The sequence below is a fragment of the Coenobita brevimanus genome, chromosome 84, assembly GCF_032717465.1.
Source record: "Coenobita brevimanus isolate Jiangsu-jjx chromosome 84, ASM3271746v2, whole genome shotgun sequence".
NCBI classification, from domain to species: Eukaryota; Metazoa; Arthropoda; class Malacostraca; order Decapoda; family Coenobitidae; genus Coenobita; species Coenobita brevimanus.
The window spans coordinates 15,154,643-15,169,076 of record NC_137037.1 but is presented as its reverse complement, the minus strand read 5'-3'; the positions used below and the strand labels follow the sequence as shown (position 1 = coordinate 15,169,076).

General features: G+C 45.7%; 1 protein-coding gene across 1 annotated transcript in view; it reads right to left on the bottom strand.

Annotated features, from left to right (window-relative positions):
* LOC145410008 (organic cation transporter protein-like) overlaps window positions 1-14,434 on the bottom strand; it is a 139,763-nt gene that overhangs the window by 39,344 nt on the left and 85,985 nt on the right. The window contains exon 8 of the mRNA XM_080280218.1: window positions 2,203-2,417. Coding sequence (XP_080136344.1) covers window positions 2,203-2,417 — 215 coding nt within the window. The remainder of the gene's footprint in view (window positions 1-2,202; window positions 2,418-14,434) is intronic.

Here is a 14,434-nt window from a genome sequence, read left to right as displayed (position 1 = left end):
TTTCCGATCCGGATCCGCCCCAAAGATTAAGCAATTCTTTCTTGGTCCATGACCCACCTTTCCTCAAACCATCATTGAAATTCATTGAGAATTTTAGAGATATTGTGCGGATTAATCCTGATCTAGATCCGGATCCGCCCCCCAAATTTAATCCTTTCTTTCTTGGTCCATGGATCCTCCCATAAAATTTCATCAGGATCCATTCAAATTTTTTTAGTAATCGTGCTAACAGACAGACGATCAAACAAATAAATAGAAAAGGAAATTAACAAACGAACGCCACCAAAAACATAATCTGCTTGGCAGTGGTAATATTGGAAAATATGGGTTACATAAAGAGGAAGTTCAGGTGCAAAAACATGGAATTGATTTTTCTCTGTACAGTCCTCTTGTACGACTACATCTGGAATATGCTGTGCAGTTCTGGTCGCCAGCCCTAAACATGGATATCACGAGGCTTGAGAGAGTCCAGGCCCGTGCGGATAAACTGATTCCATTCATGGTACTTAGGATACCAGGGAAGGCCGCAAGCAGACGATCTCTCTTGGTTATAGACAAGGTGATTATGCAGACAATCTATTGAGATTTTGAGAACCTGAATAGGATTTGGAAAGTTTTACTACCACCATATATTACATTTATGCAACATCCCCATGAGGAATCATGGATGAAAGCTTGAAGTAAAGAGTTTCCACAACTATGGGTAAGGTAATTAATGTAAAGCCAGCATCAAAAGTCCTGTTTCCTCTCTTCCTCCTCTCTCGATGGACTTTGAAAATCTGTGAAGAATCCGCAGCAACTGACACTGATGAATTTATTTGGCTATAAATTGGTGTTACCAGTGTCTGTTGCTGCAGATTTACCACACTAATTTTCCAAGTCTATGGAAAGAAAAGAGAGACGACAGAACGTTTGATGCCTACTGTACAAGATCTGTAATACCTCGAATTGGCTACCAGCAGAAGCAGGTGACAGTTCTTCGAGAGAACAGTTCAAAGCTAGGTTAGAAAAAGTTCTTTTAGGCCTAACTTAGTGGTAGAATGCATGTTTCCTCTTTACCTGTAAACTTTTATTGACTGGCCTTTTGCTGTAGGGTTATGATCACTTCCTTTTCTGTGCCCAAGCTGAAGGTGGTAGAGATGAGTTTGGAGAAGCTGCACCTTAACTGTACTTTTCTCTTTCTATTAGAGTACGAACGTGCACCTCACAACTTCATTCATGGTATGATAGGCTACAGCTAATAAGGGTGTTCTGAGGTACGGTACCATTTGTCCTTGTAATTCTTCGTAATTTGTAACTCTCTCTCTCTCTCTCTCTCTCTCTCTCTAGAAGCTGATGGTGCATTTGTTGGCACATCCAGTTGACAATAAAAGAACCCACCCTCGATTTTCAGAACGCTGGACAGAGTCCGTCATCCCTTTGCTCATGTTCACCCAGCGGTAAGTTTGGGGACCTAGATGTAAATTCGAATGTTGTGATCTCTATAGTGGGGGAAGATTGGAACTTAAGCAAAAATTGCTTGCTTGCCTTGAGCACCCTCGTGCAATGAATTAGCATAAATTTAGTATTCGTGAAATTCATTGTCCTCCTATTTCTGCAACATTTAGTTTTCTTAGTCTCCGTATTCTGTCAGTCTGCTGACAACTTCTGTTATCTTCTATCTATAATACTATTCAGTGACATCCATACTTGATCTTCTATTCCACTGTTACATTTCTCCTCGTCACTCTTTTTTCAATCCCTTTGATACGGTGCCACTCTTCTTCAATTTAAACAATCTACCAGCAGATGATCCTTAATGAAGTTTGAACCTTTAATAATGTGGGGAGTAATGTAGGCTTTATCTAACCCTTGCAGTTCAAAGAGTCTCTCCCAAGGTGATTGGATTCATGTGATGGTAACAAGACTTAAAATACGGCCTTCAGCTGATGGATGTCTATACTCCATTCATTTTAACTAGACCAAAAATTGCCGTCCCTCCATCTTGACCTCTGAGCTAATATAACACTTGAACAATAGAACAATGGACTAGTCCGGCAGTAATGCCGTGAAGATGATGCAGTGCATAATACTGTTTTATTCTGGTACTGAGTTGCCGGAAATGGGGTGCAAAAGGACGAAATATCTGCCATGTTAGGGAGAATGAACAGTAGTTGTTAATCACTCTGACTGTCATTCATTATACTGCTTCCTTTAACTTACTTTTAGGGAAGGCGGCCACCACGAAGCAGGCCACTCCACTAAAAGCAAGCGTCAGTACAGTTGTATGTCGCCGTCCCAGCTTCTCTACTGACAACATAGTCAGGAAGTCTGCCGGTAACTCCACGACACCCATGATGGTGAATGTGACGAAGAAGTTGTTGCTGATGTGTTCTGTGATGCGCATGTGTCCGTCGTAGGCCAACACAATCACCGACCTGAGGGCATGGAGGATACAGTACACCATTTTTGAGCTTAGGAAAGTATCAGTGTTTAACAGGCTTCTGGTAGCTGGCTAAGTTGGTTACATATAATAGAGTACTCTGCCTTGTTTACTATAACCTGGCTTAATATTGCTATCTCTCAAGCCTGAATCCTGAATTTTAACACTAGAATATCATGGTAGTCACGTAGAAGTGCTATGGAGAGGATGTACAGTCATAGCATTGTCTTAGTTTGCAACTGAGATGTGAGACAGAGAGGGGGGAGGGGGGCGTAGGATTCCATATGAGGAGCTGAGGGGAAGGATGGGACTTGAAAGTATTAGTGATGTGATGAGAAGAGGTAGACTGAGAAGGTTTGGGCATGTGAAGAGAATGGAAAATGACAACTGGATGCGAAGGGTGAGAAATATGAACATTGAGGGCTGGGTTGCGAAAAGCAGACCGTAAAATACTTGGGATCAGGTGGTAGAGTGTCACCTCAAGGATGAGGGGACTGGGTGGAAAAGTTGTTGGAGATGGAGCAGCGTGAATAGCCGCCACTGGGTGACCGAGATGGGCGCCTGCCAGCATGTTGGGGCCTTTATAAATTAAACGAATGAATTGAATAAGAAAGTAGGGGTGAGAGGAAGAGGAAGAGGACATCGAGGGTGATTGGAGGGAAAAAAACCTGATGGCAGAGGATAGACTGAAATGGAGAAAAAAAATTTGTCCCCTCCCCCCCCGTTCCGGATGAAAGCATTAGCTACATACTGTATAAAAGATATATAAACAAACACATAAATATATCTGTCAAGCATTATTTTTTGCAATATAGAGGCAGAGAACATTAGACACATGTAACAGAAAACAAACAACCTTGAAAGGACCATTAAGTCTGTTACTGTTTGCTTTGTTTTTGTATTTCGAAACCAACCACACCAGAAACAGGTTGACATTTCCTGTACTTCTTACATCCTAAAAACACTTTTATGAGTTGATATTATGAGAGAATGATTAAGTGCCAGGGAGAATAAATGTGTAATGAAGGATGAATCAGAGAACCAGTGATCAAGTCAAATAAAAATAACAAGAGACACGACAGTGCTACGAGTACAGTACAACTGGTTTCTGATTGGCTGATGAACGTCTAGTGTGTGTGTCTCACTTGCGGTCCACTTGGCTACCATGTTCGTAATTATTATGGATTATTTTTACTCACGTGTCGAACTGCGAGATATCGCATTGGCCTATACCATTGAAATTAATAAAATATTACTTAAAAAACTCATAATAATTAAGAATTTTATATTTCAGTTTTATAATTTGCATTCGTAAATTCGCTATTTATATGATAGTCCTGCACATTGTCGCACTGAATTCTATTTGGATTAAAGAACACTCAAGCCAGTCATTTGTATAAACATAAGGGCAGGCCATTATTCATTATTTTCATCATTTATTGTATTGACAGTTTATGTATTATCAAAAACTTAATAATTTGTAAATTTAAGCCTTTAATTCTGAGACTTGCTCATGCGCATTACAGGGACAGTCTTAATTATTAATTCATATATGTGATACTTCAGTCCTAGCCCTCCCTTGGTGGCGCGCAGACATGTGTGCCCCCTGCCCTGGGCATGAGTGTGGCATTCTGGGCTGTCCATCCTACTCATTGTGCAGTGTTCTATCTATCTATACCCCGACGACGCCCTAATCCCGCAAAGGGTGGCCGCAGACAAAACGCCTCCAAGTCACTCTGTCACCCACCATTTGACTCCGCTCCCCCCAACTCACCCCCCCCTCCCTCATATACCTCTCAACTCCATCCCTCCACCTCATCCCAGCAAGGTCAGGGTACTGGGTAAGGGGAAGCACAAAGCCAAACTAAAGCAGGGTGTCAACCCCCCCAGTAGCACAACACAAACTGCTACTACATCCAGTGCTGTCCCCTCTACTGTTGTATGCCGTCACACACACTCACCAACAAACACTGACCCCCCCCACACTTCAGCCCCGGATGTTGGTGATCCTGCTGCATCCAACGAACCTACTACTGGAATAACTAAGCGCATCATGATCGATTTGTGGTAGGTGGGGGCGCTCACCATCCACTCACTCGATGTAATGCTGCTGTCGGGTGTCTGCCCTTTCCTCTCCTCCATCCTTCTTTCCTTCCATCCTCTTCTGTCTTCCTTTACTTCATTCTTTCCTTGTCCTTCTGCCTACGGGTAACTTTACACTTTCTCTTCTGTCTCTCTTTCCTTCATTCTTTCCTCTTCCTTCTGCCTGTGGGTGGCTCTATACTGACAAGCCAAATGGTTTCCTGTGCACCAGGAAACCATTTACTACATTGGGTGGTAACCATATAACCAAATTTTGGCACCTGGTGGTTTAGTGAGTAATTATTGTGCTCCAATCGGATTGAGCCGGTGAAGGTTTATATCCAAGGGGTGGTTGGGGTTGATTGCTCATGTAATGCCACTCAGGGATGAGTGAGGCTGGTCACTCTCATCTTAAATGTTGGGACCAACTGCTTAGCCCCAGACTCGTACGCTCCTCACGGGGCAATGTAGGATTGGATGATGGATGGATGGATGGATCAAGCTCGATGGTGCTTGTGGTGATGATGATGATGATGCTAGTGCCTCACGCTTCCTGTCAAGGGAGCGTGCTGAACCGGGAGTCACCAACCCCAACATCCCAGCATCAAGTGCCAACCACTCAGAACAACCCTCTGCCATAAATTCACACTCTTCCAACCCTGATTACCCTGCCTCTACCCTCATCACCAGAATCCTTTCTGTGGCCCCATACCGCCCTGCCCGGCCCTGGCCCCGGCCCCCTCCTGTCATACCATGAGACCTATATGTGTGCCTGGAATTCCCCTCCACATGCACACCTGCTGTCCACAGTATCTGGTGCCAGCGTGCATCCACCCACCACCTAATCACTTGACACACTGAAGCTGTTTGCTTTTTGTCTCCTGCACCTCCTAACATCTGTGTTGACGGGAATTATCCCTATCTCATCCAGACCCTAATAACTGAGGGGCTTTGGGGAGTCAGGTTTATCCTTCATGATGCCCTAATATGCCAGAAAAAGATGCTAGAATACCTAGTCAAACGCCTGGCAGCTCAGTGTTCTGTTAAAGTCCTATACATATTACATGGTATCAAAGGGGCACATCGCCTGTACAACTCTTTGGGCGAACCCATCAACCGTGCAATTGTTGTATGGGAGGGAGAGGATTTCGCCCTTCCCGAATACTGCTACGAGCTACTCCTTCCCCCCTGTGCCTTCGTAGAGGCTACACCATCACAGCCCATGTGTTAAATATCGCTGTTATGAGCCCGGCCACATCTCACACTACAGCCAGTCTGCAGAATGGTGTGGTCTGTGAAATGGCCCCCATTCAACCACAACCTGCCCTGTCAGGCACTCCACCACCGTTCACTCACCCAGTCCCCGTGCACCTGACCCCCACTCATCTAAGTTCCTGAAACTGCCCCTACCACCCACACCACCAGCCCCCACTAACCCCATGGCTGCCCACCCTCGTCTCCTACATTCACCGCAGTTCCAGTGCCGCCGGCGTGGGCGTGTGGGTGTCAATGCTTGGCACCTGGACTGCCCAAGTCATCACTCAGCCCGCGCTGCCCCTGCTTCTGCCCCCACTGCCACCCCTGCTCCTGATCTTCAGCAGATACACCCTCCTGCCACTTGTTCTACATCATGCCCCCCTGCTTCCTCCCCCTCATCCCCTGCCCCTCCCCATGCCCCCACAACAAGCTGCTCTCCCCTCCCCCCCTCACCCTCTGCCCCACTCATCAGACCATCAACTGCCACTCTTGCAACAACAGTATGAGAAACTACACAGCCTCCTTTTGTACGTACACTCTCTCCTTAACCAGTCCTGTCCTGACCACTTTTCCACCACTGACTCCCCCCAATCCTGACCATTTTTGGAACAATTTTTTTTTGGCTCAAACCTCTGCTTTTGGTGAGAAACATCGAAAATTCATAGAGAAATCGCTCACCTGAGGTTTAAAATACTCAATACAGGTAGCAGTACCTCCTTACCTTACTGTGTTTTCTATCAGGCTGGCTCCAAAGAAAACGAGTTCTATGGGAGGGTAACTATTCCACACCACTCATAAATGGTATATATTTATTTATTTGGTATGAATTAATATGTAGTATGAGTGAATATTAGTTTTCACACAGTAATATAGGCAATATAAGCATTGTTTCACTCACAAAACACATCAACATACCTGACCTTTTTTGGCAACATTACCTGATCATCATTACTGACTGTTTCTTCCTCTAATGCTATTGATTGGGAAATCACTCTGGCCCTGAATTTCGTACCGTGGCATGACATGTCTTTACTGGCCAGGTCACTGGTAACAGGTGAATTGCTAAGACAATGGTGTGCAGGGGGAGGGGGAGGTCATGCAGAGTAAGGCATTGTCCCTGCCTGGCATCTTGTAGGGGAAGGTGTCCCGTGTATACGTACCAAAAATCAATCGCGAAAATTGAAATTTGTGCAAATTAGGGACCTTGCAATTGATGTGCATTAATATACATAAATGGGACTGACAGTGACAAAACGTGTGGACGTATATATACGTCAACGGGACGCGGCGGGTTAATATTCCTTTTCTGCCTACCCCACAGCTCCCACAAACCAACTCCCATACAATTACCACCCCTTCTGTTATCCCTGCTCCTCCCCTTCCTCCCGCCTCACCACCTGTGTCCCAGCCTCACCCTTCCACAGAAGCCTCCTCTGTCTGTACTCCCTCACCCACTCCTTGCCCCCATACATCCTCACCTCTCTACCACCCCCTCCCCTCTCCCCCTTCCCTTACCTCCCTCTCTCCTGTCAACTGCACATATGGGGCCTCCCTCTCTCCTACCTCCCCACTCACTCTCCTCCTCCTCTCCCCCACTTCCCCAACCATCCATTCCCAACCCTCTCATGACGTTTCTCCGTCTTCCCCCTTGTCCTCATGGCTCCCAAACCCAGACAATATAAAATGTTATCTTGGAACATACAGAACATCCACCGCTGCCTAGCTGACCTTTCTTACTATGCTTCATCTCATCACCCTGCTGTATCTGTCTTCAGGAGGCTTTTCCTCACTCTCGTCGCCCCACCCAGGCTTCAAGGATACCACTGCTGTCATGCACCTTCTGATCAAGGCCTGGTTACATACATTCGTCACTCTATTCCTTACACCCTCATTACCAAATCACCTGCCTCTTCTCACTCCTCCCTCTTTCACTTATTTCACCTGCTTGTCAATGATGCCTCTTTGCATATATGTAACGCATACCTCAGTCCAACTGTGGGTGACCCACCGCTTTACCTACCCACTGCTCCTCACCAATCTTTTACCTGGGCGATTTTCATGCCTTTCATCCGTCATTTGTCAGTTCCAGTGCTTCTCCCGCTGGTCATCGTATCCATTACTTTGCCAGTAACCATCATGTGCATTCAATCCCCACACCTTATCCCACTAATGCTGGGGAAGGCTATCTCGATATCATCCTTGGTGGCAACGTGGTACAACATGCTGTCACTGTTGACATTGTCCCTACTCTTATGTCTGTCCACAATGCCATCCTTGCCACATATTCCATTTGCATACTACACTCCCAGCACTGCCACATCAGGAAAAAGATTCTATCTATCTATCTATTGCCAGACGCCTCAATCCCGTTTCGGGTGGCCAAAACCAAATCGCCTCCAAGTCGTCCTGTCCCCCGTCATTTCACTGCCCTGCTACCAACTCACACACCCCTCTCTCATATACCTCTCCACCCCATCCCTCCATCTCATCCTCGGCCTCCCCCTCCTTCTTCCCCCCTCCACCTCACTCACATACACTCTCTTCGTCAGTCTTTCACCCTCCATCCTCTCCACATGGCCAAACCACCTCAGTGTGTTCCTCATAACGCTTCCTATCACATCCACATCAACACCACAACGCTCCTTTATATCCTCATTCGTCAGCCTGTCTCTCCATGTGACTCCACTGGCTCCTCTTAAATAACTCATTTCCACTGCTCTCACTCTTGACTTGTGTCCTTCCAACAACGTCCAAGTTTCACTTCCGTACGTTAGAGTTGGTATCACAATACTGTCATGTAGTAACTTTTTCACTTCCATGCTCACTTCCCTGTTTCTTATCACTGCTTTCAAAGAACCAGCAACCTTTCTTCCCTGCTGTACCCTTTCAAGCACTTCACCCTCCAAACCTCCATCCTTAGTCATCATAGTACCCAAGTACTTAAACGTACTCACATTTTCCAATTCCTCACCATCCAACCTCACTGTACATTCACTGACTTCACCTCTTTCAAAGACCATCACTTTACTCTTCCCTAAATTCACCTTTAGATTCCGTTTCTTACACACTCTCCCAAACTCATCCACAAAGCCTTGCAGCTCCCCTTCGTCTTCACTCAACAACACAGTATCAGCCCTAGCATGTATTCAATATGGACGGTGGGTGTTAGCGCCGAAGTGGTGACATGTAGAGGTGTATGGTATGTAGGAGGACTGCTGGGCCTTGATAGCAGGCTGTGAAGCCTATGCCCTGAGTCGGACACATAAAAAAAAAAAAAAAAAAAATCTGCAAACAACAGTACAGGGAGTTTCCAAACACTATCCTCTCTCACCAGGGCCACTCCAACATCCACTACCCTACCTTGTACCTCTTTTATTACCCCAACCATGTACAGATTGGACAACTATGGAGACATGACACATCCCTGTTTCAACCCAACTTTCAAAGAGAAAAATTCACTTAGTTCACCATCCACACGCACTGCAGCCTTCGCACCATCGTATATACTCTTCACAGCATCCAAGAACTTCCCATCTACTCCATATATTCTTAAAACTTTCCACAATCCATGTCTATCCACCCTGTCATATGCTTTCTCCAAATCCATGAAAGCTGCATACAACTTCTTTCCCTCCTCTAGAAACTTTTCCACTAAAGATCTAAGAATGAATATCTGATCTACACAACCTCTTCCCTTCCTAAAGCCTCCCTGTTCTTCTCCAACTAATTTCTCTGTTCTTTCTCTAACTCTGTCAATAAGTATCCTACCATACACTTTTCCTATTACACTAAGAAGACAAATGCCCCTGTGATTACCACACACTTCTTTTTCCCCTTTTCCTTTGTACAAGGGAATAATTATACCTGACTTCCAATCCTCCGGGACTCTACCTTCCTACCAGGCCAATCTGCACATCTTCCACATCCATTCCACTACTATCTCTCCCCCATGCTTCAGCATTTTGCCACACACTCCATCAATTCCTGGGGCTTTCCCCGATTTAACTTTCTTCATTGCTTCCACAACTTCTATCCTACTGATTTCTTCCTGTCTTCTCACCTCCCTCCTTCTCCCAGCCATTCCCCAACCACTTATACTCGCATTACTTCCATCCTCTATGTTCAACAATTCCTTAAAGTGTTCTCTCCATCTGCTCACTTTTTCTCCCTTCTCCAATAGTAATCTACCATTTTTATCTTTCACTCCCCTGCTGACTTCACTTCCACCTGTCTTACTCTTTTCACCTCTTTCCAGAACATTTTCTTACAGTCCCTCCACTTTACACTCAAATTCCTTCCAAATTCCTCATTTACTCTCTTCTTACTCTCTCTTACTAATCTTTTCACCTCTCTCTTTCTTTCTACATATAACTCTCTCTTCCGCCTCTCAACTTCTTCCACGCCCCTATTTCTCATCCATTCATTGTATGCTTTGTTCTTTTATGCCACAGCCTGTTTCACCTCTTCAGTCCACCACGCTGTTCCTTGCACCCCCCTCCGTCTTCTCTTCCTTCCACACACCACATCACATGCTGCACATATTTCTTCTGTAAATATCCTACACACACCTTCCACGTCTCCCATCTGCTCCAATTCATATTTGCCCAATCGTACCTCCACTTCTCTCTTATACTCTGCCTTTTTCTCATCCTCTTGTAACCTTTCCACTCTCCTTGCAACTACTCCTTCCTCTCGTCTTTCCCTTCTTCTATTCCTCCTTCTTACTTGAATTCTAATTCTGGCCACCACCAAGTAGTGGTCAGAAAGTCCACTGCCCCAGCCTCTATAAACTCTTGCATCCATTACACATCTTCGCATCCTTTCATCCACACACACATAATCAATCATTGCCTTCCTTTCATTCAGTTCACCACCCACCCTTCTCATCACTTGCCATGTATACCTGTGGATCATTTTATGCCTGAAGAGGGTATTGGCTATCACCAACCCCCTCCCAGCACAAATGTCCACTAACGCACTCCCATTCTCATCTATCTCAGCAGGCACACCCCACTCACCAACTATTCCATCCACCTTCACATTCCCAACTTTACCATTCATATCACCAATCAAAAACATTCTCTCATTCCTTCCAAACTTTTCCATGCACACTTCTACATTTGTCTAGAACTCTTCTCTCATTCTTCTAGCACGATCTTGCGTTGGCGCATACACACACACAATCGCCCACATTTGTATTCCAACTTTCAACTTTACCCACACAATCCTTGACCCAACTGATCCATACTGTCTTATGCTCCTCTTCCATCTTTTACTCACAACTATACATACTCCTTCCTTTGCCCTCTCTTTCTCACCTACTCCTGCACATATACCCCATCCATACTCCCATTCTCTCACACTTTCTCCTCTCCATTTTGTTTTAGTTATTCCACATACATCCACTTTCTCACCTTCAAGCACCTGGACAATCTCTCTCTCTTTCGCCTCATCATTTGCTCCCCTTACATTCCACGTTCCGATAACCATGTCCTTTGTCCGGTCCTTGGTCGTCATCGTTTGGTCAGTCCTTGTCCGAGGCTTATTGTTTGTTTTTTTAGTTATTTGTTTTCCGGGGAGGGGCACTAACCCTCCGCCAACCCTTTTAGTTGCCTTTTACGACAAGCAGGGATACTGGGGGAGTATTCTTGAAAAACCCCCCTACCCCCAGGGAGTAAAAAGATTAATATCCATATTCTGCTCCAACCCACTTTCAAGGACATGCTAACCACCTGGTTTGCCAGTCATTCATTCACCACATCAACTGAACTTTACACTTCCCTAGTTACAGACCTTCTAAGATCATTATGTGCTGCAAGTCAACCATAAGAAAACCTCTGCTTGCCAGGCTGGGGAGTGCGTATGGGATTGCCGTCTACATGACAGCGAGGAGGACATGCGGCGAGCAGCGGCTGTGTACCGCACTGACCCCACTGCTGACAACCTCCACTCCTATTTCGCTACAGCCAGGTCCTCCCATGACCTCAAACACAGTATTCGCCAAGAGTATTGGCATGCCTTTCTTCAGCATACTAATGCACAAACTCCTCAGCCTGAGGCTTAGTGGCTTGTTAACAGAGGTGTTCAGTCACGTGAGTCCTCCTCCCCTCCTCTCCACCACAGTCCTGTGGAATGTGCCAACAACCTAGTTGACAAATGGTCCACCCAATCTCAGCTGACATCCCTGACTCACCCATCAAGGCTTCGCTCTCGGCTGCTAGGAGAAACAGGTTAGCACGTATTGCAGAGGCTTGCTCCACTTCCTCTCCCCTCGATGATAACCCCATCACCAGTAATGCGTTGCGTCTTGTGCTATTGCAAGGTATGGCAACTGCCCTGAGTGATAACGGGATCATCTATGTCACATTGAGACTTATCGCTCAAGTCCCTGGCAATCCCCTACTCTCACTGCTCAACATGAGTCTTTCCGAAGGTACTCTCCCTACAGACTGGACTGTAGCACAATCATCCCCATCCCTAAGCCTAATTCCTCTGATTCCCATCCCATTTCCTTAACCAGCCCCATCCCGGAGACGTGAATTCACGTCCTCACATGATGTGCACTCATATCCCAGAGACATAAATTAACGCGGCAACATTGCAAGGACATTGCAGGGTCCCTAATTTGCACAATTTTCAATTTTCGCGAGTGATTTTTGGCACGTATACATGGGACACCTTCCTCTACAAGATGCCAGGCAGGGACAGTGCCTTACCCAGCATGACCTCCTCCCCCCCCTCATGACCTTTTCTCAGTAATTCACCTGTTATCAGTGACCTGGCCAGTAAAGCCATGTCATGCCACGGTACGAAATTCAGGGCCAGAGTGATTCCCCAATCGATGACAATGTGGAGGACAAACATTAGAGGAAGAAACAGTCAGAAATGATGATCAGGTAATGTGGCAAAAAAAGGTCAGGAATGGTGATGAGTTAGTGAGTGAAACAATGCTTATAATGCCTATTTTACCATTTGAAAACCAATATACTCTCATACTACATATAAATTCGTACCAAATAAATAAATAAATACCGTTTATGAGTGGTGTAGAATAGTTATCCTCCCATAGAACTCGTTTTCTTTGCAGCCAGCCTGATAGAAAACCCTGTAAGGTAAGGAGGTACTCCTACCTGGATCGAGTATTTTAAACCTCAGGTGAGCAATTTCTCTGTGAATTTTTGATGTTTCTCACCAAAAGCGGATGTTTGAGCCAAAAAAAAAAAGGTCCAAAAATGTCGGGACTGGGGTGTACAACTGCCCAGAAAATGTCGGGATGTGGCGGGTTAACTTCCTGCATCCGTAAAGTCCTCGAAATAATTCTTTTGGCAAGGCTTCACTATCTTCTTCAGGACCAGCTCTTTCCTCATAATTTGGTTTCCTCCCTGGGAAAAGCACACAACATTTTCTTACAGATTTACTCATTCACTTCACATCCTCCTCCTGTACAGCCTTCATTGACCTCAAAGCTGCATTCGACATCACAAACCGTGATGTCATCCTTGATGAGCTTGCCCACCTGGGTGTCTCTGGCCACCTGTTCTGCTGGCTGGAAAGCTAACTGTCCCATCGTCACTCTCGGGTTCTGTTTTGTAGGGCAGTTAGTGATTGCCTACCCTTCAATCTTGGCACACCTCAATGTGGGGTATTAAGCCCTTTTCAGTTCAATCTTCTCATGAATAGAATCCTCCGTCCTTTAGGTCCAACCCCTGACTTCTCTCTGATGCTAACCAATGATGATGATTTCTGCATCCACTCCCCTTTTCCCATCACTCTTCAGCAACTCCTAGCTAAGTTTGGCCTGGCTGCATCTGCTTGCGGGTTGATTATCATCACTGCCAAAACTAAACATTTTACATGATCTCTCACCCATAGGCTTGCTTGCTCAACCATAACCCTCCTTCAGCTCTCATCTTGAGGTAGTGCAAGATTATACATACCTAGGAATTCCCCTATCTTCCCTCTTTAACCCCTCCCAGTATGTCTCCACTATTTGCATGCACCTCCACCGCAGGCTTAAACTCCTTGGCACGCTCACTTGTGACTCGCATGAGGTTAGCATCCCCGTCACTCAATCATTTTACCTGTTATATATTCGCTTTCTTCTTGATTATCATACTATCCCTTTCTTGTCCCCCCAGCACAGCTCTGACCACTTGAAGTGGTACAAAATTGGGCGATGCATCTCATTCTTCACTGCCCCAGGTCTGCCAGAGTAGTCAACATGCTCCACGAACTCAATCTGTGTCCCATCACCGAACGCATTCATATGCTTGGAGTCTGCTTTGCCATACAGTGTCTGACCAAATTTCTGTCTCCTGCTTCATCCTTTTCCTCCTAACTGGTTGACATTCTCAGATTCCACTTAACTAGACTGGATCCAGCATACACACATGCTAGGCCTGGCATCCAGGCTAAAAATAATTCGTTCGGCACTCAACTGTCCTCTCCAGCTTTCTGGCCGTGATCCAGCCATTATCCGTGCTGATCTTGTCACTCCCATCCTTACTGACCCTTTGCCCCCTACCTGGACACGTACGACTCCTGCTGTGCACTACACACCTTTTGACAATGCTTCTCACCGTTTACCAATCCCCTCACAGCTCTCCATCACTGAAATCCTTAACTCCGTAGCATGCACCTACCCTTTCCATCCTATTCACGTCTACACTGACG